Source organism: Podarcis liolepis (assembly GCF_965112155.1).
Source record: "Podarcis liolepis genome assembly, chromosome: 3".
NCBI classification, from domain to species: Eukaryota; Metazoa; Chordata; class Lepidosauria; order Squamata; family Lacertidae; genus Podarcis; species Podarcis liolepis.
In genome coordinates this window covers 65,041,609-65,067,684 of record NC_139557.1, presented here as the reverse complement: position 1 = coordinate 65,067,684, position 26,076 = coordinate 65,041,609, and the positions used below count along the sequence as shown (strand labels likewise).

The window sequence follows — 26,076 nt, the reverse complement described above, 5'->3', positions numbered from 1 at the left end:
AGCATGTCTTCCTTCCCTTGACATCTAGACTCAACAGCACAACACTTAGATGCATGGCAGGTTCCCCCCACCCCAGCCACCTGACACGAATACTTGGATTCAAGTATGCTCCCATGTTCTCTCCTGAATATACCTTGCTATTCAGTTCACTTTCCCAAACAATGAGACACAAATGACAGACTGAATTAGTGTGCATGCACACGAAAGCTCATACCAAGAACTAACTTAGTTGGTCTTTAAGGTGCTACTGGAAGGAATTTTTTTATTTAGACTGAATTATGGTTTGTGCTTATAACAGAAGACCCAGGGGTTTTATCACAAGCGGGTTATGAGTCTGGCTTGAAAGGATGTGTCCCTGCCTGCTTTATCAGTCATGTCACAGAGTTTCAAAACAATGATAGTAGCAACAGAAAAATAATGCTAATCATTTAAATGGCATACAAAAGTTATTAGCAGCTGCCTATATTACTTGCCATCACCTTGTTCAGTTATTTCCTTCAGGACACCCCTTCTTATCAACTCCTCTCTGCTTTGCCTTGTTGATATCTTTCTTTCCAGCACTTCAAAAAAGAAACAGACAAAATGTAGACATTAATTCACTGAAATTCAATTATAGCAATTATATATATATATTTTTAAAGCCAGAAAAAGATTAAAAAGAACAAAAGCAAAGACCTTAGCCTTTGTCTTCAGCAATAGCTTTTCAAAATATTGTTGTTAGACAGAAAAGGAGCACTGTACAAGTCGGCGACGCTGTTTGATCTTTTGTTAACAAGTGCAGCTACTTTTTTTTTTATTAGTAACAAGAATAGAATGAACCTCCAGAACAGAAATATATTATGCAAATTTGTAATAGCGGAGTCACACTCACATACTCTGTTAAGGCATTGTTTTGTATGACAGGCAATCATTCTTCCCATCCAAGTTTTGGATGAAATACAATGTAGCCCTAAGGCGAGTGTTCTGTTAGTGCAAGGATTTCTTCTTGTGTAATGGAATGTTTCCCTCCTCTCCTGCCCCTCAGGTTTCCCCAGGCCTCTATAAAAGAGCAGGGGCAGGAGAGATAGAGAAAGCCCTGCTGCCCAAGTGGAAATCCCAGTGCTGACAGGAATTCTTTGTAAAACACCACCCTGGAAGTGGGAAAATGTATCTCTTCTTATATAAAGCTATGCATGTCATAGTTCCTGGAAACATGAGTGCACAAAATGTTGCATAACTCACAGCCTGATATATCAGGAAATCCCCTTGTACAGAAAGCACTGGCTAGTCATCTGAGAGCACATGCTATGATGAATACAAAGAGTGACCTTCAAAGTGGGGTCTCCAGCCTGTACATAATGGCTGCCTTTCAGCTTCCCTTACGGGGTTCAGGTTGGGGAAGAGCCATAGCTCAGTGGAAAAGTTTCTAGGCCCCAGGTGCAATCCCAGGCATCTCCAGGTAGGGCTCAGAGAGAACCATGTCTGAAACCCCAGAGGGCCACTGGCTCTGTCAGAATACATAATACTGAGCAAGATGGACCAATAGTCCTACTTAGTGTCAGCTTCCTTCAGTCTGAAGACTTCCAGTTTCGGCCAGGTCTTACTGGCTTCTGTACAAGGGGACTTTCCATAACTTCTTGGATGCTGTGATGCATCAGGCTGTAAACTATGTAACTTTCTGTGCACGCATATTTTGCAGTTTCCAGGAAGTATACCATAAGCTGCTTTGTTTGCTTATAAAACTTATTTCTGCTGACAGAAAGATGCAGAAACACAAATAAATAATCCTTGAAGGTAAACTGGTACTTCTGAGCATCTGTGGCTCCAGTGGAGAGGGTGCAATACTTGGACAGGAAAAGGGCACATTATCCAAGAGATCCCTAAGATGCAGAATATCAGAGGTCCCTGATTGTCAACCAAGGCAGATCTGCATTCATGCTTCACAGACCACATCTATCTAAGACCACAATAATGGAATCCCAAAGAACCACAATTCATTCTTTGAGACTAGAATACCCAGTGGATTTAAGTGCAGCATATCATCCCTGGCTTGCCAATTGTTCATACTGACTTTCTGAAGCATTTGCTAATACCCTGTCCTTGAAAAACATACCATATTTTTCGCTCTATAAGACGCACTAGACCACAAGATGCACCTAGTTTTTGGAGGAGGAAAACAAGAAAAAATATATTCTGAATCCCAGAAGCCAGAACAGCAAGAGGGATCGCTGAGCAGTGAAAGCAGCAATCCCTCTTGCTGTTCTGGCTTTTGGGATAGCTGCGCAGCCTGCATTCGCTCCATAAGACACACACACATTTCCCCTTACTTTTTAGGAGGGAAAAAGTGAGTCTTATAGAGCAAAAAATACGGTAATTGTTAAGTCTATCTTCTGAATGTGACCCTTAAAATGTTTGCTTCTTCCACTCGTTTAATCCTTCCCCCCTTTCATCTCCCATTGCTGGGAGAGAATTAAGCATTTTACTTTCCTCAAGGGTTATCTATAAGCTAAGTCAGGTGGAGTCCCTTCCTCTTGCCATTTCTATCATCAGTCCTGCCATCCACACTTCCAATCTCTGTGTATTCATCATCTGCCTCACAATGCAGCATTTTTGGGATTTAACTATGGCTCAGATTTATCTGCTCCCTTAAGCCACTATCTCCTCCTTACTCAGAACAGGACACCAGTGAACCAGACAGACATTAAGCGATTAAACAAGCAGAATATTTCCGTATCAGGCCCCGAGCAGGCACACTTGGCTTGTGGAGCTACAGCTATCCTATCTGTCCTGCTTATTGCTACAAGTCATCATTTTTTCATGTCTCTTGCTTGGTCTGTTTCTCTTCATCTTCCCTTTTCTTTAGCTTCTTTGTATGCATGGAATGTTCCTCCTGCTAAAATCCTAGATGCCTCCTTTCTTATTTCAAAAAGCCTGTAAAAACCAATCCTGTTTGCTTTGCCTCCTTAATTTTTACCTTCTATATTTTGCTTCATTATTTTAAAGGCAAAGTAGTAATTACCAACTTTAGCAGCATGCAGATTTAAGAACGTTCCACACTGCCTTAAGCAAATTACAACTCCTTCTGCACAGTCACATATTGTTCACCACCAACATGTTCTCTTCCTTTGCCTCTGCTTGGTTTCAGTGTGAGCCAATTGGATAGAGACCTGCTGTTTTTAGTTTTTGCAAAGTATTAAATATTCTTTAAATCAGGAATGGAGAACCTGTGACTGTCCAGATGTTCAAACAAAATCTGGAGGGCCAAAGCTTCCCCATCCCACCTTTAAACACAATGGCCTTGATCCAAAGAACTTTGTGGAAAGCAGCAGGTCACTTGCATGATGCCGCCTGCCTCTTTGGAAAAAAGAAACCCCCTCAAAAATAAATGTATAAATATATTCAGTTGCAGATGTTTTCAGTTATAAATGTATTAAGTCACAGACAATACTTTAAAAGCACAAAATAGCCTTTTCTTTATTATTGCATTCACAAAATATGGCTTGTTTTGCAAAAATCAATAAAAAATATTACTTTAAAAAATCACGGAAAATATTGCAGTTCAACAGATACTATGTACTTCAGCTTTATAGGGGACATTCTCTTCTAATATATGGATGCACCCTAGGTTTTGTTTTCATATCCTCTTTTCCAATCACATACTTCTTTATAGAAATATACATATATAACAAAAGAAATAAATGCAGAATGTTTATGATCATGTTTGATCTCAGGAAGTCAGTGAGAGACAAGTCAGTTTTCCTACTTTGTAGAGAAACTTATTCATGAATATACGTAGTCAGATAACATATTGCAGCACCTCCATATGCAACTGTATTTTCTTAAGCTGCTAGATAAAAGGTGTTGAATTCCTTAATCATCAGTTTGGGGTGCTTTATTGTCCTATATTCATTGGGTTTCTAAGCAACCCTCCTCACCCGCTTTTTCTGAACACCAGGGCTTGAACCACCTTCATGCTGCTCTGATAATGCTGCTCTAATCTGGCAGGGCTAATCATGCACTTGGAAGGTTGTGTCTTAATAAGGACCACTGCCAGCCCGGGACACCCCATTGCTGACAACCCTCTCTATTTGGTGGGGGAGGGAAATGAGTTTGCCAGAAAATCCTGAGTTCAAAAATTTCCTGGAAATTAGGGTAATTCACATTGGGGATGGGGACGGGACTGAATTTGCATTGGAAAACTTTCTGATGCCCTAGATCTTTCTGTTATGTTTGCCAAAAGACTATGTAATTTGTGAAATGCATGTTACTGCATTTGAATTATGGAAGAATATATTGTCCAGATATCCGTGCAACTGTGTGTGCTTTTAAACAGCTGTAGGCATTCATGTGCTGAAGTTTCTAAAGTGTTGCATGTTTTTATGACTAAGTTAATAAATAATATTTTTGTGCACATTTTTGTAACTTGTATTTTGGTTATATATATTCGCCCACAAAAATGTTTGGGATATTTATAAATATATTTGTATGTATCGATAGGAACACTATAGTTTTGTAGTGTTTGTTACAAAGGTACTGTACATATGTCAGTCGTCTGCCTGTTACAGAAAGACCCTAAAGGAGATTTACTGAAATGTGTAGGGCAACTAATATGTATTTATCGGCATCTTAAGACATTATTCTGAGTCAGACCATTGGCTGCTCTGAGCTCTGAGTTTGTCTAGTTTGAAGAATGATAGCTCTCTAATGTTTCTCTCAGCAGAAATATTCCCAACTCTGCTGCTATTTTTATTTTAACACTTATAGAGTGCCTAACATTTTTCTAAACGCTGTACAGATATTACAAAAAAAAGATAAGACAGCTTGTAGCCGGCAAGCAGGGACTAACAGACATGATGCAAAAAAGAAAATGGAATGGAGAGTGAAGAGGGAAAGCAAGCGAATTCAGGAAGTTGGAACAGTGTGATCTTTCTAGCAAATGCGGGGGGGGGGGGAGAGCAAGCTCTTTGCAACTGCTTCTTCTCTAGCTAATGGATAGAGAAACTTTAGTCTTTGTATAGTTAGAAAGTTGATACTACAAAGGGTGATACTACAGAGGGTGCGGTCTCCCAGTGGCCCTTGTTCAGATGGTGATGGCAGAGATCAAAGTGTGCTTCCCTTCAGTTGTGTAGTCCCAATGGACTGAACCTGGGAATGTCTGCTTCAAACCACATGCTCTTCCACTGACCTATGGCCACTTGCCACAAGTTCCCGCAAAATACTCTCAGCACAAATTGTTCTCAAGCTCAAAAATGTTACTTTGGGGCATCTAATTTAGATGCTCAAAAACCTGAAATTCTACTTCCTCAGTTTCTGATGACTTAAAACATTTATACACCTCATGCTCCAGTCTAATTGTGGTTTCTTTAAAGCAAAATGTTACAGGGGATAGATGTGGTAATTTAAACATCTGAATTACACCTCACAGACAAGACAGTCTTGTCTTGTCTCACACATTATAATTCACCCCCATTAGCATGCATAGCACTCAAGATTATTCCATAAACAAAAAGACAGGTATTTGCTCTCAAGAAATGTATGGCCTACCACAGAAGGAAGAGAAAATGTAGGAAGGAAATGTGAGAATGTAGATTTACTTACACCTGAAACTTGATTACAGTAAGGATTATGGGATTAATCCACGTGTCTCAGGGAAAAGATGGGCTCTGAAAGATGAGAGAGAGTGCCCTACATAAGATGGGTGGTCTAGACAGCTGGCAGAAAGAGAGCCACAAAGTCCATCTGCCTTAGGTGACCTTTGTAGCAAAAAACTTTCGATGGATTCTGTGAGGGACGCAGAAGAGCTCACTTTATCCTGAAATGATGTGAAATGTCACTTTGAGGAGAAGATTCTAGGGGGAAGTAAGGAGCCTGGTTTTTCTGTTTGAAGGTTTTCCACATAAGATTAATGAAGATGAATAAAGATGATGCTGCTGTAATTATACTTGGGTTTTTTATATTATTAATAGAATATTTTGCTTCAGCTAATTAATGTCTCTTGCTGGCAGTGTTATAGTCAAAACACCAGAACTGAACTGTGTTCATTTCCTCCTTCCCACTGTATCACAGCAGCAGCCACCCATCAATTTAAATTCTCCATGAACAAGAGCAGAAGCATTAGATTTATTAATGGTATGGAACCAAATCTGAGCTATGCACAAGGAACAAAAAGTACAGCAAGGAAGCTGTCTAAATACCAGGCACTTTGCATTTATTAAGGCATAATTGTATTTTGATTATATAAAATAGATGGAATCTGAAGGAGAGTAAATGAGACAGCGTAGGCAAAGGTCACTAAATATTGGAGAGATTTAGTGCTTGATAATTTGCCAAAGTGTTCCATCTTATCTTTTTAAAAGTTATGCAGACACATACAGTGATTTACTGTTTTGCTATTAAAACTTAAATTAAGAAACATAAAATCAAACGCTTCAACAACACACACTGAGACCATCTGCTTTATTTCAGAATCAAGACAGCTACAGATTATCATTCTGTTGCATTTTAAATAAATGTCATTTTAGAAGTTCAGAGTTCTTCAAGATTTTTCATCTGAGTTAATCTGTTTAAAAAGCACTGGGGGGAAATGGAATTACTTCTGGGAAAGTGATGGAACTGAATACAGAAGGCAAGCCTTGTTATTTGTATGTGAAGTTACTATGACCAAAGTATTTGTACACAACTGGGATTGTATCTTTGTGAAATATACCTGTGTTCACAGGGTTGGGAAGCTGGAGTGTGGATGTGTCAAGGTGGTAGCTCAGCTCACATAGAAGATGTTGTTAAAGATGGGAAGCCTTTTAAAAAAACGGGATGGGGGGGACTTGGATGCACAACCGTATAAATATAACACACTACATGGGCCTTTCCTAAGGATAAGCATCCCTTTACAATGAACATATACACCATTTTAAAAAAGGTGGTCTCTTTCATCAGAACATTTCAGTTCTCCTACAATCCCACAGTTCAAGAAGGCCCCTTCTTTCTATCTGACAGCTCTGACTGGCATTTATATGTCTGCTCAAGTAAACATTTGCCCTATGTGCTCAACAGAGAGCCAGCGTGGTGTGGTGCTTAGAGTGCTGGACTGGGACCCATGGGACCTGGGTTCAAATCCCCACTTGGCCATGAAACTCACTCGGTGACGTTGGGCCAGTCCCTGCCTCTCGGACTAACCTGCTTCACAAGTTGTTGTTGGGATTAATTGGGAGGGGAGAGAGGAAGAACCACTGTGAGCTCCTTGGAGTAAAATGTGGATATAAATAAATATATAAATTTATTATTAATTCTTCACTTTTACTTTAAGAGTCCCCAACCGTGTTATTCAGCAGCTGTTAAATCCTCAGGCTCTTTTAATTATGCCGTTCTTATTTTTTAAAAAACACTAATCCAACATTCTGAAATGCATCCAGATATTTTTGCTTCGCAAAGGTAGACCTGCAGTATCTTCATTTAGCTTCGAGCTTCTCCTCTGGGATTATAGCATTTGATGCAATCAGAGCCAGACGTGGCTTCTGCTCCACCCCCTCCACTTTCCCTATGGATATTCAAAGGAGCATCTTTTTCACTCCAGCAGATAAACTACTGATAAACTACTGAAATCTCTTCCTCTTCCGAAAGCAGAAACTGATAAAGTTTGTTTTTTAGGATGACGAAACTGTGTTTGCTCAGCTTTGCAAAGCCAGCGGCTTGGCAGCACAGATTCCAAGATCTACATGGAAAACATGTTACCAAAGGGGGGGGGGGAATTCGTTCATCATTCCCACATCAGTACAAGTTATTTCCATAAGGAATCCTCCATAATCTTAACTGCTCGTATCATGTGCTGTTTACATAGATTTATTCAGCTGCTGGCACAGTATGATCACCTTCCATTATATTTTTGTAAGAAAACTGAGCCTTACATCCAAGACTGCACCTTTCAATACATGCTGTTTTTCACAGGCCTAATACAAAACAATCAGATTCCTGCCCCTGCCCAAGTTCTCTGGCCGAGGGCCAGACTACTACACGTAGCTGAATGTTGCATTCCCCTGAGCGCCCCCCCCCCTTATTGTTATTTTAAAAAAGCAAAACAAACTAATAAGCAAAATAAGCTTTGGCAGTCCCCTATCTGAAGTGAAAGAACAATGGGAAAGAGTGCTTAAAAGTTTTCCTCTCAAAACTGCTCCCAAAGGGGGACCCTATTAGAGCAATGTTACATGCATGGTAAAATAATATGGCACAAGCACACTACAAATATCATCTCCCTTGTCCAAGTACAAAGCATAACTAAATGCAAATGAATGCCAGTCTAGCCACAGAGGTAAGGTACTGCACAGTATCAGGATCCTACCCTTTGTCTCTAAGGGTGCTATGCTCAGTATGCTTTTATTTCAACTGGGCTTTCCATATCCAACTACATATATATAAGCTCGCTTTTAAGAAATCCTACAAAAGTAAACAACAGGTTCCAGGAAAATAAGTCTGCAAATGTTTTCTTGGGAATGTTCCTGCTTACATGTTTATGTTCCAAGACTTAAATATATCACACCAGGCACAGAAACCACCTATTGTAAGCAGAGCTTTCTGAATCTAGTTCTGCTCTAATGGACCAGAAAAATGAAAAGTACTTTTTGAAGGTGACATTTGGAAGAACAGATTGGATGTCCGCATTCCATATAACTGTAAAATGAGAGAATTAATGCCTGCGTACCTTACAGAGGTGTTTCCAGGTACTGCAAGATGCTTTTAATGTGATTTACAGTTTGGCAAGAACTACAAAACATTAGTTGTTTTACTATTAAAAATTCCCATGTTGTAAAAAAATACCACTGTGGTCAGGTACATTTTAATTATGCCTCCTTTGTCATATCACCACACTGTCTGATCTTTTCTCTCTTTTTTGTCCAAATCTATTAGACATCAGAACAATTCTTAACTGGTTCAGTGTGTCTGAGAAGGAATTTAGTCCATGAGGGAGAAAGATGGGTAAGGTGGAAGAGGCCAAGAAGAGGAATGGAAGGTTAACAGGTTATTAAGACAATGGTGACAGACAGAAATAGGCAAGGGACTAGAACAATTTGTCTTAAAGAGACCATAGGCTGGGACTGACAGCAAGCAGAAAAAAGTTACATAATATGCACAGAACAATCAGTCACACAATCTTATTTTGAATTGGTATGGAATAATGCATAGGCTGCAGAAGATATATCTGATCAATCTTTGGTGGGGCACAGGCCACTTAAAATACCAAAACAATAAAATTACATAGGATAAACTGGCCGAAGATAAAATGCCTGAAAATTAAATGCTTGTGGGGGGAAAGAGAGTTCTGCCTGGTGCCAAGAGGTCATTCTACAGAGACGGTGCCATATCTAAAAATGTCTGGTGCAGTCTCTCTTCTCTTTTTAATGTGCAGCATCTTTTTCAGATCTAGCTTCTGAAAGGAGTAAAGGTATGAAACCAGAAACAATTAGAGTCAAAAGACCTTGAAATGAGGAACAGGGTGGCAGAGTTGAAGCACTGTGGGGATGGAGAAGGGAGATTACTAGCTGTTCCATAAGGAACTGTGATCAGAGAAATATTTGAGACATGTGGCATATAGAGCTAATGAAGCAGTTCTTTCTTTTGGGGTCAGTACATCTAACAGAGACCAGCGTGCAAATCCCTACTTGGCCATGAAGCTCACTTGGTGACGTTGGACCAGTCACTGTCTCTTAGCTCTAACCTACATCATGGGGTTGCTGCGAGGACTCAAGTGAAAGGTGGGAAACCATGTATACCACCTTAGGCTCTTTGGAGGAAAGGCGGGATATAAATGCAGCAAATAAATAAATAAAATAAGCAACCAAACAACCATAACCTTTTCCAGTCACCACCAAGTAACCTCTGCCACTGCCCAAAGTGATACCTGCTGATGTTTCTTTAAATTTTTCACTGGTCTTCTTCTTCCGCCACTTCCATGGTTTGAAGATTTTGCCAATAGTAGAAAGTTTGCCTTTCCTCTTGAAAGAAGGACTTCGGGATCCTGGGTTTGGCCCATCTGAGTTTGCAATTGATGTCTTGTCTATCCCATCAACTATATATATAAAAACAAACAAACCAGCAAGCAGCATGTTAGGTCACCAAAACCTGTAGAAAAGTCATTTTTTAAAACATGCAAAATAATGAGGAGAAAAATAACAGCCACTTCACAGTATGTGGCAATATACCTTTAACACATTCTAAATAACTTCAGACATACCTAACAATGAAAATGTGATTAAGTATCACAAAATATGTGTAAGTACATTCTAGTTCAGAACCATAAAAGATAACAGCAAACGCTGAACCAGCACTCTGAATAAATCCAGAATTCAAGCAGCCTTCCGGATATGCTAACATCAAACTTTCAGCATTACGTTGTAAACAGCAAGGTCTAACATAATTAATATTCAAATCAAAGCTGCTATTCTTAGTACTCCAGGTACCACATGCTGCTCCAAAGTGCCACAAGTGCCACATTGTCCACTGTCCCACTTTTATGGTGTGCCCATTAAAAAGCAACAAACAAATATGACTTGTGAGGCACACAAAGAAATGTCAAACATGGAGGATGGACAATATAACTACAAAATGTAGATACAAGTTCAAAGTAACATGGATGTCATTAAAGGCACTTGTAGATCCTACGAAAAATATCTATTTCCAAGTTTAGCATAATTTAACATTTTCCAGATTTCAGTTGTTCCCTAAAAGCAATCCAGGAAAGTTAAAACACATCATTCTTAAGCACTTAAGAGTGCTTGATTTTCTCTGAGTTGTACCTACTGAATCTACAATTAACATTTATTACATGGACTACAAGTGACTAAGGAATGCTATCATTTTTATTGTCTGTGATCAGTACACTTAGGTAATGTAAAGAGCACAAGCCCTTTTGCTCTTTAGACCTCATCGTTTTAAAAAACCTCTCTCCTTCCTTCTCTAGAACCCTCATGACTCAGACATCCTCTTTACTGCTGTACTGTTACACAGGATATTTTTAGGCAATCCATCCTGTGCATATTGTCATTATTTTTCACCAGACAATGCTATTCAGCTTCTCACAAAAGCAGTCTAATAGCTATGTATGCAGATAACAGTTTTGATGAAGGAATGACAGGCATAGGTCAGTGACAAGCTGCAGAGGCCAGGAATATCTATAGTTATTATTTTATCATTTTTTTATATAGCACTTCTAATATACACCACACTTGACAAACAGGATAGAGCACAGAATGTCCAGCTGAGAACAGAGAAGGGAGAATAGCAGGGGCACAACACAGCAGCAGAGGCCAGAAGGAGCAGCAGCTAAGAGACAGTCACAAGAGCAATGCAGGAAGGACTACACATTGTTTAGCAACTTCCTACATAGGTACATTGGAACTGAACCTGTTATCAGCCACATTTGCTCTCCACCTATCTACACACATCTCTCCAACTAGTATCAGAGGGTCACAAGTTTGTTAAACCTTCAGATCATTTTGTTTTATTATGCTGTTATTTCACAGGCAGTCTCACCAGGCCCTAACAAATATTAATTCATGGTGCCCAAGGCCTGGTTCATATATTCATTTCACCTGATTTCTCTACACTTACCTTAACATATACCTATGTCTCAATGCAGTCTTCCCATCCCATATCCCTGTCCTCCTATTCCTTGTCATGGCCTGGTCCATGGAATGCCCATGCACCTCAGGAAAAGCAGCGAAACACAGGGTTCTGTTATGCCTATATGGATCATTCCACATGCAGGCAACTGCACTGGCAGTGGGCTGGATCAACCTCTGTGATAAAATATGAAAGTTCTCTCTGTGGTGGCTCGTTCACAAATGCAATTCATCACTTGATTTATAGTAATGAAGTCAGGAATGTGCAACCCTAATGCAGCTTAATCAACATATTCACAGAACTTCATACTGTTCCAGTTCAGCAACAAGAACAACTCATAGTCTTAGTTTGCATACACAATGGTACCTCAGGTTACAAACGCTTCGGGTTACAAACGCTTCGGGTTACAGACCCCCCCTAACTCAGAAGTAGTACCTTGGGTTGAGAACTTTACCTCAGGATGAGAACAGAAATTGCGCGGCAGTAGTGGGAGGCCCCATTAGCTAAAGTGGTACCTCAGGTTAAGAACAGTTTCAGGTTAAGAATGGACCTTCAGAACGAATTAAGTTCTTAACCAGAGGTACCACTGTAGCGCTAAACTATGGTTTAGTCACTAAGCCAGGGATGCAAGGATAAGCTGAAGTGAGCCTCAGGCTCATGTGCCTCCCAGCCTAACTCCACCTCTGGTGTGGCTACAAGGAGACTGGAAGCTTCTGCTTCCATTTTTGATTAATGGTCAATGGAGGTGATTTAGCTTTGGAAACAAAACAGCTTCATAAACTTAGGTTTTGAAGTTGACTCAGTTTCAATTAACTATTGCTGAGACATCCAGGTTGAGACCATAGCTGTCAAGTGTTCCTTATCTGAAGGGACAGTCCCTTATTCTAGTGACATGTCCCGCTGCTGTCCCTTATTGATGGATGTCCCTTAAATGTCCCTTAAATGATGTCACTTAAATTTCAAAGGAAGCAGGTCCTCTCCCTCCCTCCCTGCCGGCCAGGGAGGAGGGAGGCTCCAACTGTGTTGCTTGGCTGTGTTGCTCACCCAATAAGAAGTCTAAGACGACTGGGGGTGGAGTTTGCATGCCTTGTGTGTGGCTAGTTAATGCAAGCTGAGGGGTTTTTTGAATGCTGGACGCCATTTTGTTGCACGTGCTGCTGCAAACTTTGCAGTGCAAAGCCAGGCCGAGGAGCCATCTTAAGTTGAGGCTGCATAGGCCTTGTGGTGCATGTGATTCAGATTCTATTCAGTTGAACCTCTGGTTACAAAGTTGGTTGGACAGTGTTCTCGAAGCTACCAGCATGAGTTTGACCAGACTGCAGGAGGACAGGAAGACTGGAGTGCCTGGAACAGGTGAGGCTGCAGGTCCCTTATTTTGGCTGCTGGTCCCTTATTTCCAAGGCTGCTGGTCCCTTATTTTCAAATCTGTAAGTTGACAGCTATGGTTGAGACATTATGACAAACTGCAATATTGTAAACCACCCTGTGATCCTTGGATGAAGGGCCGTAAATGACTCAAAATAGTCTAACATAGAAGTGAAAGCTTCTAAACTCTTCCTTGGAGTTATGGAAGAGATAGTGGGGAGAGCAAAAGCTCAAGAGTCACTTACCATTATGTGCGAACACAGCCACATAGTTTCTCACAGAGCATCCCAGTTTAAATTATATTTTTGTTCCTATCTCCAGAACAAACCTCTACAGAGTTTTATTAGAGAAAGCATTGCTATATACAAGTTGCAGAGAACCCCCTTGCCCATTTTGTTTTCCGGGACTGAAGAGGAAAAAGAAATATAGCTAACTTGTAATGGGTAGAGTTATACAAAAGATAAGGCTGTACTGTACTTCAAGAGCAGATCAGCACTACTGGCTTCCATGCATTTTTCTTCACCTCGCTATACAACTGTTAACTTCAGGAAGTTCTTTGAGCTAAGTGTTCTGACAGCATTTTAATTAAAGGAAAGGGAAAAGGTTGAGTATTAATGTGGGTGGTTGAATAGTAGTTTCCAGATGGGGCTGCCAATGCTGCAAAATGTTAATTAGGCCTCCTGCTAGAGAAGAGATTAAAAATGTAGGTAGCAGTGCTTGCAAATGAACCCTGATTTCTGCTGTAATATTGAGAAGGCGGGTAGAGAAGATCCTCTCATATTTCTTGGGTTTATGATATAAAGATGGGGTCTCAACACACACACACACACACACACACACACACACACACACACTGTTAAATATTATGATTTTTAACCCTGAAATAGTTCACTGAAAAAACCAACACATTTTACCATAGCAGTGTTTGCTCTTCCAGAGTTCAGAAATGATTTCACAGGATTAATTTACTCAGCTTTATATCTTCAGTACACATGGATTAATTTTTTTCTTCTCTTAAATATATATATATTCCCTCCCTTGCTGATTTGCTCTCCTACTTGCCCACCCCTCCCCCACAATATTCCTCGTGAAACCTGGAAAAGTTGCTTAACTGCCAAGATAAACCCTTCTGTATGCAACATGCCCTCCTGACTGTTCCAGGAGACACATTCACATGAATAATGTAACATGTGATCCATGGACACAACTATGGCTTGATGCCCAGAGAGGCGGCCATGTCTGTTCTAACAATAATAACGAGTCTTGTGCCACCTTGGGCAACCCTTAAAGATTAAGGGTTTTCTCAATAGAACTTAAATCCCACTTAAGTCCAACCCTAATAAATATATTCTGGATTAAGCTAGGGTTGCAATATTTCAAGCAGTGAAAATCCGTACAGAAAAGTTGTTGAGCTTTTCTTAATTGAACTCTTTTTCTTTCTTTCTTTCTTTCTTTCTTTCTTTCTTTTTTCTTCTTCTTCTTCTTCTTCTTCTTCTTCTTCTTCTTCTTCTTCTTCTTTTTTTGCAAAATGCAGTATTCTGGATATGTCCAGGAAATCCCAGATGTACGGCAACCCTAATTAAGCTTTTGTAGGCTGGATGTAACTGGAATAGAATTGCAGTCAAAATGGAAACTGAAGCCAAAATATCTGCAAAGTCATGCATCACATTCTTCACGCATTTGTATCCCCAGGGTTTGTTGGGATATGGAGAAAGGTCCTGACCACGTGAACTAGCCTTCTGCCTAATTCCTTTAAGAGTTTCCCCCCTCCCACCACATCATTTTTAACCTGCCAACCTTTTAACCTGCTTAGGTCTAAAAAGAACCCTAAATAGTGCCGAATCAATAGGTATTTGTAATAAACCACAACAGCATCATGTTTTTTTATATACATCTTTCAGCAGTACAACACTAATAATGAAGACTAGATATAAAGAAATGAACCCAAAAACGATACAGAAAAATACTCTTGTTTGAAAAGCAGAATGTAAAAACCAGCATTTTCGGTCTTTTACCAATAAAAGGAGAAACTAAGAGAGCAAAGCACAGTGTTTATGTATCTTGATTTGGCAGGACATAGATGACATCTTCTCCTCCCGTCAGTTCAACTCACAGTGGTTCTGTGTTTAGCCAGGATCACTTGGTCTCTTCCTGAACTGGCTGACATCCCAGGAAAGTTAAAGCCAGCAACAGTTGTGCAGAAGGAAAGATTCTGGATGCTCCCCCTCAATTGAACTAAGGACAGACTCTGACCAGTAACTCGTAGGAAGCACTGTAATGGTTCAGGAGAGTTTAAAGTGTTTTGGGTTTTTTTGGACTTTCAGGAGAGGACCTAGAGGAACACCACACGTTTTCTTTGCATTACAGGAATGCAGTGTCTACCAGAAGCTGAGGCTTTTATCATTTGTTTCCTGCAGCTTAACATCAATTTGTCCCTCTCCTTATAAATTCTTAATTCTATAGTTCCGAGAATGTACAGGAAGCTAGAAATGGCTCTGTTCCAGTCACTAGCAACAGGTGAATTAGTCTGCTCACATCAATCCTGCATGTGTCTTGTATTTGCATCCCTGCAATTTCCAGCCAGTGGTTTAAGTCCTGCCATCTGGTGCACCAGAAGCAAGTCAGCTTCATCTTACACATGACAGCGCTTTAGGTATTTGAAGACCACTGTAATGTCTCTCCTTAATCTTCCTTGGAGGTTTTTAAGCAGAGGGGGGAGGCATCTGCCAGGGATTCTTTAGCTGTGATTCCTGCACTGCAGGGGGCTGGACTAGATGACCCTTGGGATTCTTTCCAACTTTACAATTCTGAAGTTCTATGATTCTCTTCTCCAGGATCAACATATTAAACTCTTTCAACTAAGACATAGCTTCCAGACCCCACATTATTCTGAGCATTCCCATAGGGACTTATTCTAGTTTGTCCAGGTACTTCTTAAAATTTAGTACCCAGAACTGAGTACTAGCACTCTAAAGATGTCCCAACCAGCCAAAGTGTTCATATCCAAGGAGGGAAAGCCGCAACAGTTCAAATCACAAGTCCAGTTATTAAAATAATTGTTTCATTCCTTAAAACCACTGTTCACAGTACGAAATTAATTGCCCAACAGAGTTCCCTCCCACAAATCAGCTTAACACATTATTCAGATTAAATGGGATAATCAATCTTGTTGCTAGCCTACTGCTGGTTACTCTTTAATAGCAATCACAGCTAAAGTAATTCTAAATCTGATTCACATTTATTAGGTAAAATGATGTTAAAGAGATGTGGACAGCAGATTTTTGTTAAAACAAATCAACTGATGATGGACAAAAGATCCAAAATATGGTTAGGTATCTTCAAAAATGTATCCAATGTTAAAAATCTGGTACCTTGGTTGGATCTTGACGTATTTGCCACGTGACATTCCAAATCAGGAGCACAGCATATAGAGGTGGAATATTAGATGTAACGTGGTGCTTTCAGCCATGAAGGCTTGTTCTGCTTTTTTCATTAAAAAAAGTCTAGGACAGGGCTGCAAGTGTTCTCTAAAAGAACTAAGCTTAAAAGTTCTCATGAGAACCCACTCAGCCACAATTTCCATGTAAACTCTCATGCCTATGGAAGCAAGATTGAAGCCCAAAAATGTATTACACCACTTCTGGTGGTTCCCCGCATCCCCAAGCATCAGTTGACCTTCACTAGGGGCCAAGCCTTTAGTACAGCAGGCGCTGCCTTGTGGAACTCCCTACCAGAAGCGCTTCAGCAGGAACCATCCCTTCCTTCTTTCAGATGCTTTCTGAGAACTATATTGTTTGAGGCCTTTGAAATATAAAATGTTCTCTTTTTAATCAATCAGTGGATTGGATGCTTTTTTGCCGATTTTATTCTTCTATGTTGTAAATGTGCCTTGATATATTTTTATGAAAATGTGGATTATAATAAACAAAATATTATAAACATCAATTTAATGGTTGACAATTGACTATGGGGCTTTCATAATTCATAATTTCCAAACCTACTGTACTTTAATCAATAAAGTAAAGATAAAGGACCCCTGACAGTTAAGTCCAGTCACAGATGACTCTGGGTTGCGGCACTCATCTCGCTTTACAGGCCGAGGGAGCCGGTGTTTGTCCGCAGACCATTTTTCCGGGTCATGTGGCCAGCATGACTAAGCCGCTTCTGGCGCAACGGAACACCAAAACCAGAGCAGCGCACGGAAACGCTGTTTACCTTCCCGCCGGAGCGGTACCTATTTATCTACTGGCACTGTCTGGCGTGCTTTCGAACTGCTAGGTTGGCAGGAGCAGGGACCGAGCAACAGGAGCTTACCCTGTTGCGGGGATTCAAACTGCTGACCTTCTGATCGGCTAGCCCAAGAGGCTCTGTGGTTTAGACCACAGTGCCACCCACATCCCTAACTTTAATCTATAATACGTAGTCTAATCCTGTTTTGTCATAAAAGATGGCTGCTGCAGCAGCTGTGTCTGCACTAGCACCAGCGAGTCAATTTCATACTCTCTGCCAACTCATCAACAACAAGGGGTAGTGTTATATGGTCAGTTTGGACTAGTGAAAGATGCTTCTGCTCAAGGAAGGCATGGCCACCCAAATTCCCCCCTCCACCTAGCACACACATAGCACTCCCCCAAAAAATGCTCCCTAGGCTTGGGATCACCACCCAGAACTGTGGAGAGCAAGAAGGAGCACTTTCTGCTAGTACAAAATCACCAACGGATACAACTCAAAGGTTGACATAAAAGTATCAGAGGAATTATGACAGCAACCTGTCCAAACAATTCAGTTTGCTAACTTTAAATTTTATATCACATTTGGTCATGTGCAAAGGTATATAGTTTCTGTTTTGAATGAATCTTTTTTTCTCTTTGAAGAAGAACAGGGATCCTGTCAAAGCCAATGATGGTTCCTTTCCAAGAGAACAGAGGAAGCTGAGCCAGTCAGAGACCCATTTTATCAGGCATCACATTTCACTCATGGCAAACAGCTGTTTCATTTAATGTTTCAAGTTCTCTACTAAGGAAAGGGGGATGGCGAGGGGCGGGGAAGACAAAAACACACTCGGAGTAGTCTCTCCCATCCAACTTCTTTACCAAATTAATGCAGAGGTATCACATTGAAAAGCCATCCCTGGAAATTAAAGGGCTTAACAATGAAGGACTATAGCTATATGCAATCATTTCTGCATTTAACATCATAAACTGTAATCGCAAATATCAAGATTATAAAAAGGTTTAATTTACAGAGATTTAAAAAACATAATTTTATGTGATTTAGCTTTTTAATTTTTTATGGATTGTAGGCAAGCAAAAACAACGCAAGTCCCCTTCTCTCCCTCCCCTCCCCCTACGCCAGCTGTCGGCACATCTCAGTCCCATTCTTTCTCACTACAGAAACAGCCAAAGTGGTATGATGGCTCTCTGATGGCCTCCTATGTACCATCATTTCTGTTACAACACTGAAAATGTATCATTAGCATTGTTACTCCTGTCTGGAATGCACTGCTGACATCACCTCTTAGCCATAACTATAAAAACAGAGCAGTTCATTGAAGAAATGTTTATATGGCAAACAATGGCCACACACCACTTGTGACAGATGGAAACCACAAACACACACAGAGAGAGTGAGCTCTTCTGTCCACAGTTGTTTTCAGGCAGGCATATAACCATCCCACTTCTTCTCAGCTGCGTATAACAGCAAGGCAATGGATTTTTGTCATAGTACTCAGTGTGTACTGTCACCTCTTTTTCTGTTGCCCATGGCAGCCATTTTGTGCTGGCACCTATAGCGTTTTTATCCATATATGAGTACCAGCACACCATTGTTTTACCTCAAAAAAGCACTGCAGCAAGGAACGTGCCCACAGTCGCTATCTATGCTTTTTACTGGAATACCAGTAACAGGACTCTACTTACTGTGTAGTAGAGTCATAACACACCTAATTTATTCCTCTGGATGTTTATGCATGACTAAATTAGGAAAAACCACTGTATTCCCTCATTACTAGTAGCATTTGTTTTTATATTTGGTGCCTGGAGCAGGAAGAGTATTAACACCGTGAAGCTGGAAAAACTCCATAGGAAAAACCACCACATTCACCAGGAGAATTCTGAAACAGATTATTGATATGGCCTCTTCTTGTCTTTGACTCTATTAAATATAGGCTTCTGGTTCATATACCTAGTTCTTCATTCTTGGTACATTCAACAGCATCAAGAATTTTCATTCTAATTAATGGTTAGATAGTGGCATATAATTCTAATGATGGTTAAATTTCAGCACATTTAAAATTCTCAGAGTTCAAGGCACCGAAATTTTGGGTATACCTTACCCAAGGATAAAGAATGGTATCTAACCAATGCATACTCTACTCTGAGTATGGGTTGTTTGTTTTTAAGGTAGAATCTTTAATGCACATGTAAACAGCCAATACTCTCAACATAAGACAAGGGCCTCTGCTGTCACACATCTCTTCCTCCATTTCTAGGTCATATACTAATGTTTCCTGATTTCAGGGCAAGTCTTCAAAAATGTATTTTACTCCCACTGCTACCCCAAGAAAGACACTAAAGTTTTATGCGTTAATATTTACGGCTGGTATTGTAGGCGTGGTAGCTTCAATGCAAAATGGGAAACCCTTTAATGGTCTGTGTAAAGTTATTCAATTAAAGCTTTGATTAACTAATCACTGGAAACCAGTTTTATCAGGGAGGGCTCAGTTAACAGCTTCTTCATTAATTTATTTTTGCCTGTTTTAGTCTCACAATCAGCCTTTTTTTCTCAAAGAAATGTTTAGGGGTACTCTCATATTCCTACTCATATTGAAATACTGCCCCTCAATGAGGCCAAACATAGATTCACAAAATGTTTGGGGTATGTGTACCCCTGCATCCCTCCATAAAAAAGCACTGCTCACAACAAATGTGAAAACTAGTTTCATATGAATGCTAGGAATGGGGATGGAAAGCCAAATTTTATTTTGGTAAGAATAAACTTCTTATCTTGTGGAAAATCCATTTAGACCTGTTTTATGTGGAAAAGCAAAAGAACTACAGGTGAACCTAATTTACTGTCAAGTAATCCAAAGGTAAAGTGCAGATCTTACATTTTCATACCTCAAAGAGAAAGTGTGTGTATTACCAGTTGCTAAAACAGAAGTCAAGCTGGGGGATGACAAGAAGGAACAATCTGGGCTGGATCACTACATTGTGATTCATGCTTGCAGTTTGAATGTGTGAACTCATCTTATCAACGCTTGAATTCTTCCTAATATAAATGTTCCATCTGGCATTTGTTTTCTCTAGGCACCAAACTAGGCATAGCCTATGCATATGTTAGTCATGTGTAGGGCAACATGCTGAATCAGGAGCAAGGCTAGGCTTTTTTACCCTGTCTCCAACATCTCATCTGATTTCTCTGACAATGCAGCTGGCTGTAAAGAAACTTAAGCGTGTGAGCGAGCTCTTGATCACATGTGCGCCCTCTGCGCAATTGAGACACTAGGACAGACAACCATGTGCAATGTGTGGTCGACAAGAGAAAAGCAGATGGGATGTCAACAGCGAGGCTAAAAACACAACCCCACTCCTGATTCGACATGGCTTTGCCCTACATGCAAGTAAGTCATGCATGGGCTATGACAATGGTAGATCATAAACAGATGCCCTCATACTTAAATGATCATAAGAGAAATCTCATACTGAGGAATATTTAAAGCATTAAGGAATTACTGCAGTGCATTTATATGTAGGGCTGTGGAATGCTCTCCCCTGGGTGGTTCGGCTGGTGCCTTCATTATACACCTTTAGCCGCCAGGTGAAAACGGTCCTCCTTAAACAGGCCTTGGGCTGATTAACTTCTTATGCCCTATTAAATGTGTTTTTGGGAGGAGAGAGGGGAGGGAGTTTTTGTTTTTATTATGTATTTTTATGCTGTAACCCATCCTAAGATCCACGGATGAAGGGCAGTATACAATTGTAATTAATTGATTAATTGATTAATTTGGGGGAAGTACACTGGCAGAAGGTGGTGGCCACAATAAACCAAAACCCAGATGCTAGGTCATATAATATATTTAAATTTATTTTATTTTATTTTATTTTGACCAGAACAATGGAGGCCAGGTATGCATCAGTTAGGTTGAGGAAATGTTTGGTTTGCTGATGTGAACCAAACTGGTCCATACTGAATTGGAACCTTGCACATTCCCCTCACCATCCAATAGACATTTGATCCAAGAAAGTAAGTTAAGCAGACAACAGAGATGTGATTTTAATTTCATTGCAAATACCTTCTCTGTGTCTTGCCAGTAACGAAGAAGCTGGTATGGAAGGAAAGATCAAGCTGTTGAATCTATGAGGTTTTTGTTTTTTTTAATCTTTTCTCCCGCAATGTTTCAGCATATTCTCATTTTTAAGTAGCTTATAGCATATAAGTAAAATAAAATAAAATAACTCCCAAGTTAATACAATGTATTCTGCTTCACAGAAACACGTGTTTAAAAAATCAGGAGCCAGAAGTACGGTAGTTATTTTTATACTATACAGTTTTAAATTGCTTCCGAACAAGTAAGTTTATCTTTCTCATGCATTTAAAAAGGAGTGGTTGGTGACATTTTTAAACCCATCAAGGCCTAACAAAAGGTTAGTCACCAGTATTTTGCAAAACATTCTTTATCTGATTCTATTCCTGTTTCTGCACACTGTCAACTATATCTTTCCTTTTAAGTTTACAGGGTTTTTTGGGCGGCGGGGGTTAGTACTTTAAGTAAGTAGCCTGGAAACTCTGGCAATTTATACTCTAAGACTACAACAGCAGCCTACCAAATAAATATCCCCTTTGCCAAATCCATAACCCTACATTACACATACAAATGTATTCTGCTAGCAGCACTTTGCAGAGTGGAGCAGCAAGGGAATATTGCACTCATTTTCTATGACATCACAGTCAAAACAGAATCCAAAGGCAGATTACCATTCATTAACACTCCTCTGAATTTATGTACCAGAAATGTCTCCAATTTGAGAAGGGATGTGTGCATGCATGCCACTGTTCCATACTAACACTTCAGTAGTCCTGCCTTCAACCATATAAATATGGGGTGCAACAGTGTGAGCTTAATTTGGTGAAATCTTGAAAGGAAAAACACCAGAACAAAGGAAGGGGGAAAGGTGGGGGTCATGGCCTAGGGAGAGTCCTGCGGGCCAGACAGAGAAGCCTAGAGGGCTGTGCCTGGCCCCTAGGCCTGATGTTCTCCACCCTGGAATACAGACTTCTATTTATATCTCGCTACCTGAGCTGTAAGACCACATTTCAAGCTGTAATAATAACACTGCTTTACCCTGCCTGGGGACGCGGGTGGTGCTGTGAGTTAAACCACAGAGCCTAGGACTTGCCGATCAGAAGGTCGGCGGTTCGAATCCCCGCAACAGGGTGAGCTCCCGTTGCTCGGTCCCTGCTCCTGCCAACCTAACAGTTCGAAAGCACGTCAAAGTGCAAGTAGATAAATTGGTACCGCTCCGGCAGGAAGGTAAACAGCGTTTCCGTGTGCTGTTCTGGTTCGCCAGAAGTGGCTTAGCCATGCTGGCCACATGACCTGGAAGCTGTACGCCAGCTCCCTCAGCCAATAAAGCGAGATGAGCGCCGCAACCCCAGAGTCGGCCACAACTGGACCAATGCTCAGGGGTCCCTTTACCTTTACCTTTACACTGCCTGAGTGAAGTCCTCTGAAATCCCATAGATTTCAAAGGTAGAGTAAAACTCATCAACGAAAAGTTTCAAAAATGCTGGCAGAGCAATCCTATGTAGCAGTGATATATGAGGGAGGAAAGCTGTTGCTTCTGTGCCAGTGGGGCATCACCGTATCCTACACTCACTCAGCCGAGGAGGCGGCTGGCAAGCAGGAACAAAGACAATCAGAAAGTGGCATTAAAATAGCAGACACCACCCACCAGCATCACCAAAGCCTACCAATCGGAGTCTGTGCCAACCATGATGCCCACACACACAAAGGGAGACAATGAACTCAAGATGGCAACTTATCCCAGGATCACTACACACACAGTACTTAAAATGATGACACAGCACTCCCAGTGTCACAGCAAACAATGACTGCCTTACTTCCGAGTTCTACAAACACAGGTTTGAATCTCCTTGCACTGCTCACAACCACCATTTTGGAGCACAGCACACATAGGCAAGAAATGAGAGTGTACACACACAGAGAGAGAGCACACACACACAAGGCATTAAGGCCCAATATAAGGGTGGAGAGAACACACAGGAAGGGGCCACAACACACAATAAACACACCGCCAGGAGCAGGCTCCAGTGACTTAATGCATATAGTAGGGAGGCAGCAAGCAAAGACATGAGATTGAGCCTCATCAGGGGAAAGTTGGGAACATCCCTTATTCGTCTTTTTGCATTCTTAGCCAAAAAACAATCATGTCGGGGGCAAACATGAGGGAGTAAATGTGCTCCTGACCTTTGCTGTCCCTGTCCTGCCCATACTGATATCTTAGATTGCATCAATAAACAAGCTCAAAGTAGCTTCATTCTCTTTCCCAACATTACTCTTGTGATAGTATACCTATTGGCTTTATGACTGTGACAAATGAAAAGTTGTTTACTGTACTTTTGAATTATTACGAGCTTTATTTATGACCAAGGGAAAGACAGTGTTGTAGAAGTGCTGATTTTCCTTAAAGAACAGGTCAAATAACATCAGAAATCACAAGCTGACGCAGAAAGGAGCTCATCAAAAATCCCAAATACAGAGAAACAGGAGTTTTTGTGTGTGTGCTACAGGGATCTTTTTCTTGTAATAGTTTTTTTACTGTATAATGTGCTGCTTCAGCCAAACACTTATGAGGTGTGTGCTCATACTCTTGTGTCAAAGTGCCAGTACAAGGCAACTGAACTCTGGCAACAATTATTCTCAGTTGGTATATTCTATACTAGCAGTGGCTGACCAGTGGGGTTCTCCAGATGTAGCTGACTACAACTCCCAGCAGCCTTCATCAGCATGGCAAATGGTAGTTTGTAATCCACAAAAATCTGGAGAGCTACAGTATCCCCACCCCTATTCCATACACAGAAAAATACCTGAAACCCATTGATAAATCCAATAGAGTACAAAAAGTAGATGGTGCAATACCATAGTCAATTCTTCCTTGCTCTCCATCAATCCCAATTTAGTCAGGACATCAATGATTTTCATGATGGGTGCTTATGTTATCTTACAATGCTAGGAAATCTTGATCCACTGCATAGTGATGCCAAAGATCAAAACAGATCACAAAAGCATCTCAAGGAGCTCAAGCAAAGGCACTGGCAAGAGCCATTTGTTTTCCTCTAAACTTTCTTCTCTAAGGCCTCATCAGAAAACACAACATAGATGCTTTCACCATTTGGTAGTTCTTTCTGATTCTTAACATGCACTGAGGGTCAGGGTAACTGAACACCTATTTTTCTCAATGGCTATTTCTCAACAACTCCACTAAGAAAAATATGTGAAATCTTGAGCAGAGCACCAGTGAGGGAAAGGGACCTATTTATCCAGGGCTAGAATACCTCTTATGAGCTGAGACTGAGAGCCATATTTTCCCCATGGAAAACTTTTGGGAGGCAAATTCAAAAAGTGGGTGGGGATAGGCCCACATAATCACACACAAGCAGGTGCACAGATACACACTTTTCCTTTTTTTTTTACCAGCTACTTGTCAGTTCAAAATTCACATCCAGTGTCTCTGAAAGGATAGCAAGCTCTGACAGAAAGATTGCATGCTCTATCAAAAATTACTGGAAAGTCCAAAAGAATCAACAGGATCACACACTCTGTGTTTTTCTTCCTACAGGAAGACCAAGGCAGATTCTGAGCCGAAATTAGACCTGAAACATATGCACTTATTTGCAAGTTTTCACAGATCTTCTGTTATAGGTATAGCTCTCAAAAATATATCCACAATCTGTGGTACAACATATGGAGGAACAGATATGTGAAGCCGTTATCTAAGGGCCAAATCTGAATTATTCTGTCAGTAATCTATTATAGTACAGTGGTACCTCGGGTTACATACGCTTCAGGTTACAGCCTCCGCTAACCCAGAAATAGTGCTTCAGGTTAAGAACTTTGCTTCAGGATGAGAACAGAAATTGTGCTCCGGCGGCACGGCAGCAGCAGGAGGCCCCATTAGCTAAAGTGGTGCTTCAGGTTAAGAACAGTTTCAGGTTAAGTACGGACCTCCGGAACGAATTATGTACTTAACCCGAGGTACCACTGTAGAGGCATAGGATGTATCCAATTTATCTATTCACTAGCATTTGTGTTATTTTTATGCAACTTCAACCAATACAGTATTTGTTGGGGTAATTATTGTTACTGTTTCTCTAAAACAAGGAGTACCTTTGCTACAATATTTGTAAGTAGCTGTCAGTGACATGATTACTCGGTCAGCATAAGACCAACTTCCTCTGTGTGCACATAGGAAAAATGCTTTTGTTATGTTCATAAACAGGAAGTCCCCAACCCCAGGAGATCTAAGAGTGAACTAGCTGAAAACCAAGCTAGCTTTTGACCTAAGATACTGCCTTCATTGACTGCCAAACACAACAACAGCAGGATTCTATGGGCTAATAACTATTTGATTACAGGAGAGAGGAAACATATTTTGGTCCCATCTTCCTAGTAAGAAAACACCCTGACAAATAAAAAGGCTTGGTTATCAAAATGACCAGTTCCAAGGGATTCAAGCATTACTTTGTGAAGAATTATTATGGAGCATTACTCCTTTGAAGCCCACAAGCATGCTTTATACAGTGTATACAGTAAGCAAGAGAAAAGCACAGTATCTAACCCATCCAACTTCTTTTAACTTTAGGGGGGGGGGAATTAAACATAATTTCTTGAATGGACACAAGAAGAAGAGTAAGTTATGCAAAACTCTTAGATATTTTTGACTGAATATCTAAACATTTATATCTCACGTTATACCTGAAGCTCTCAAAAGCAACTTACAGGTAAGCATTGTAACTAAACAACCAAAAATACAATTAACACAGAATCATATGCTTTATGTTAAAGACCATTATCTTTTTTTTAAAAAAGACAGTATACTA

General features: G+C 40.5%; 1 protein-coding gene across 4 annotated transcripts in view; it reads right to left on the bottom strand.

The window, feature by feature from the left end:
- The window catches only part of PHACTR2 (phosphatase and actin regulator 2), a 77,148-nt gene that overhangs the window by 29,970 nt on the left and 21,102 nt on the right, over positions 1-26,076 (bottom strand). For all 4 annotated transcript variants that reach the window (XM_083496274.1, XM_083496276.1, XM_083496277.1 and 1 more), the window contains exons 2-3: positions 9,869-10,036; positions 480-560 (exon numbers count right to left, since the gene is read on the bottom strand). In XM_083496274.1, the coding sequence (XP_083352400.1) occupies positions 480-560; positions 9,869-10,036 (249 nt within the window). The remainder of the gene's footprint in view (positions 1-479; positions 561-9,868; positions 10,037-26,076) is intronic.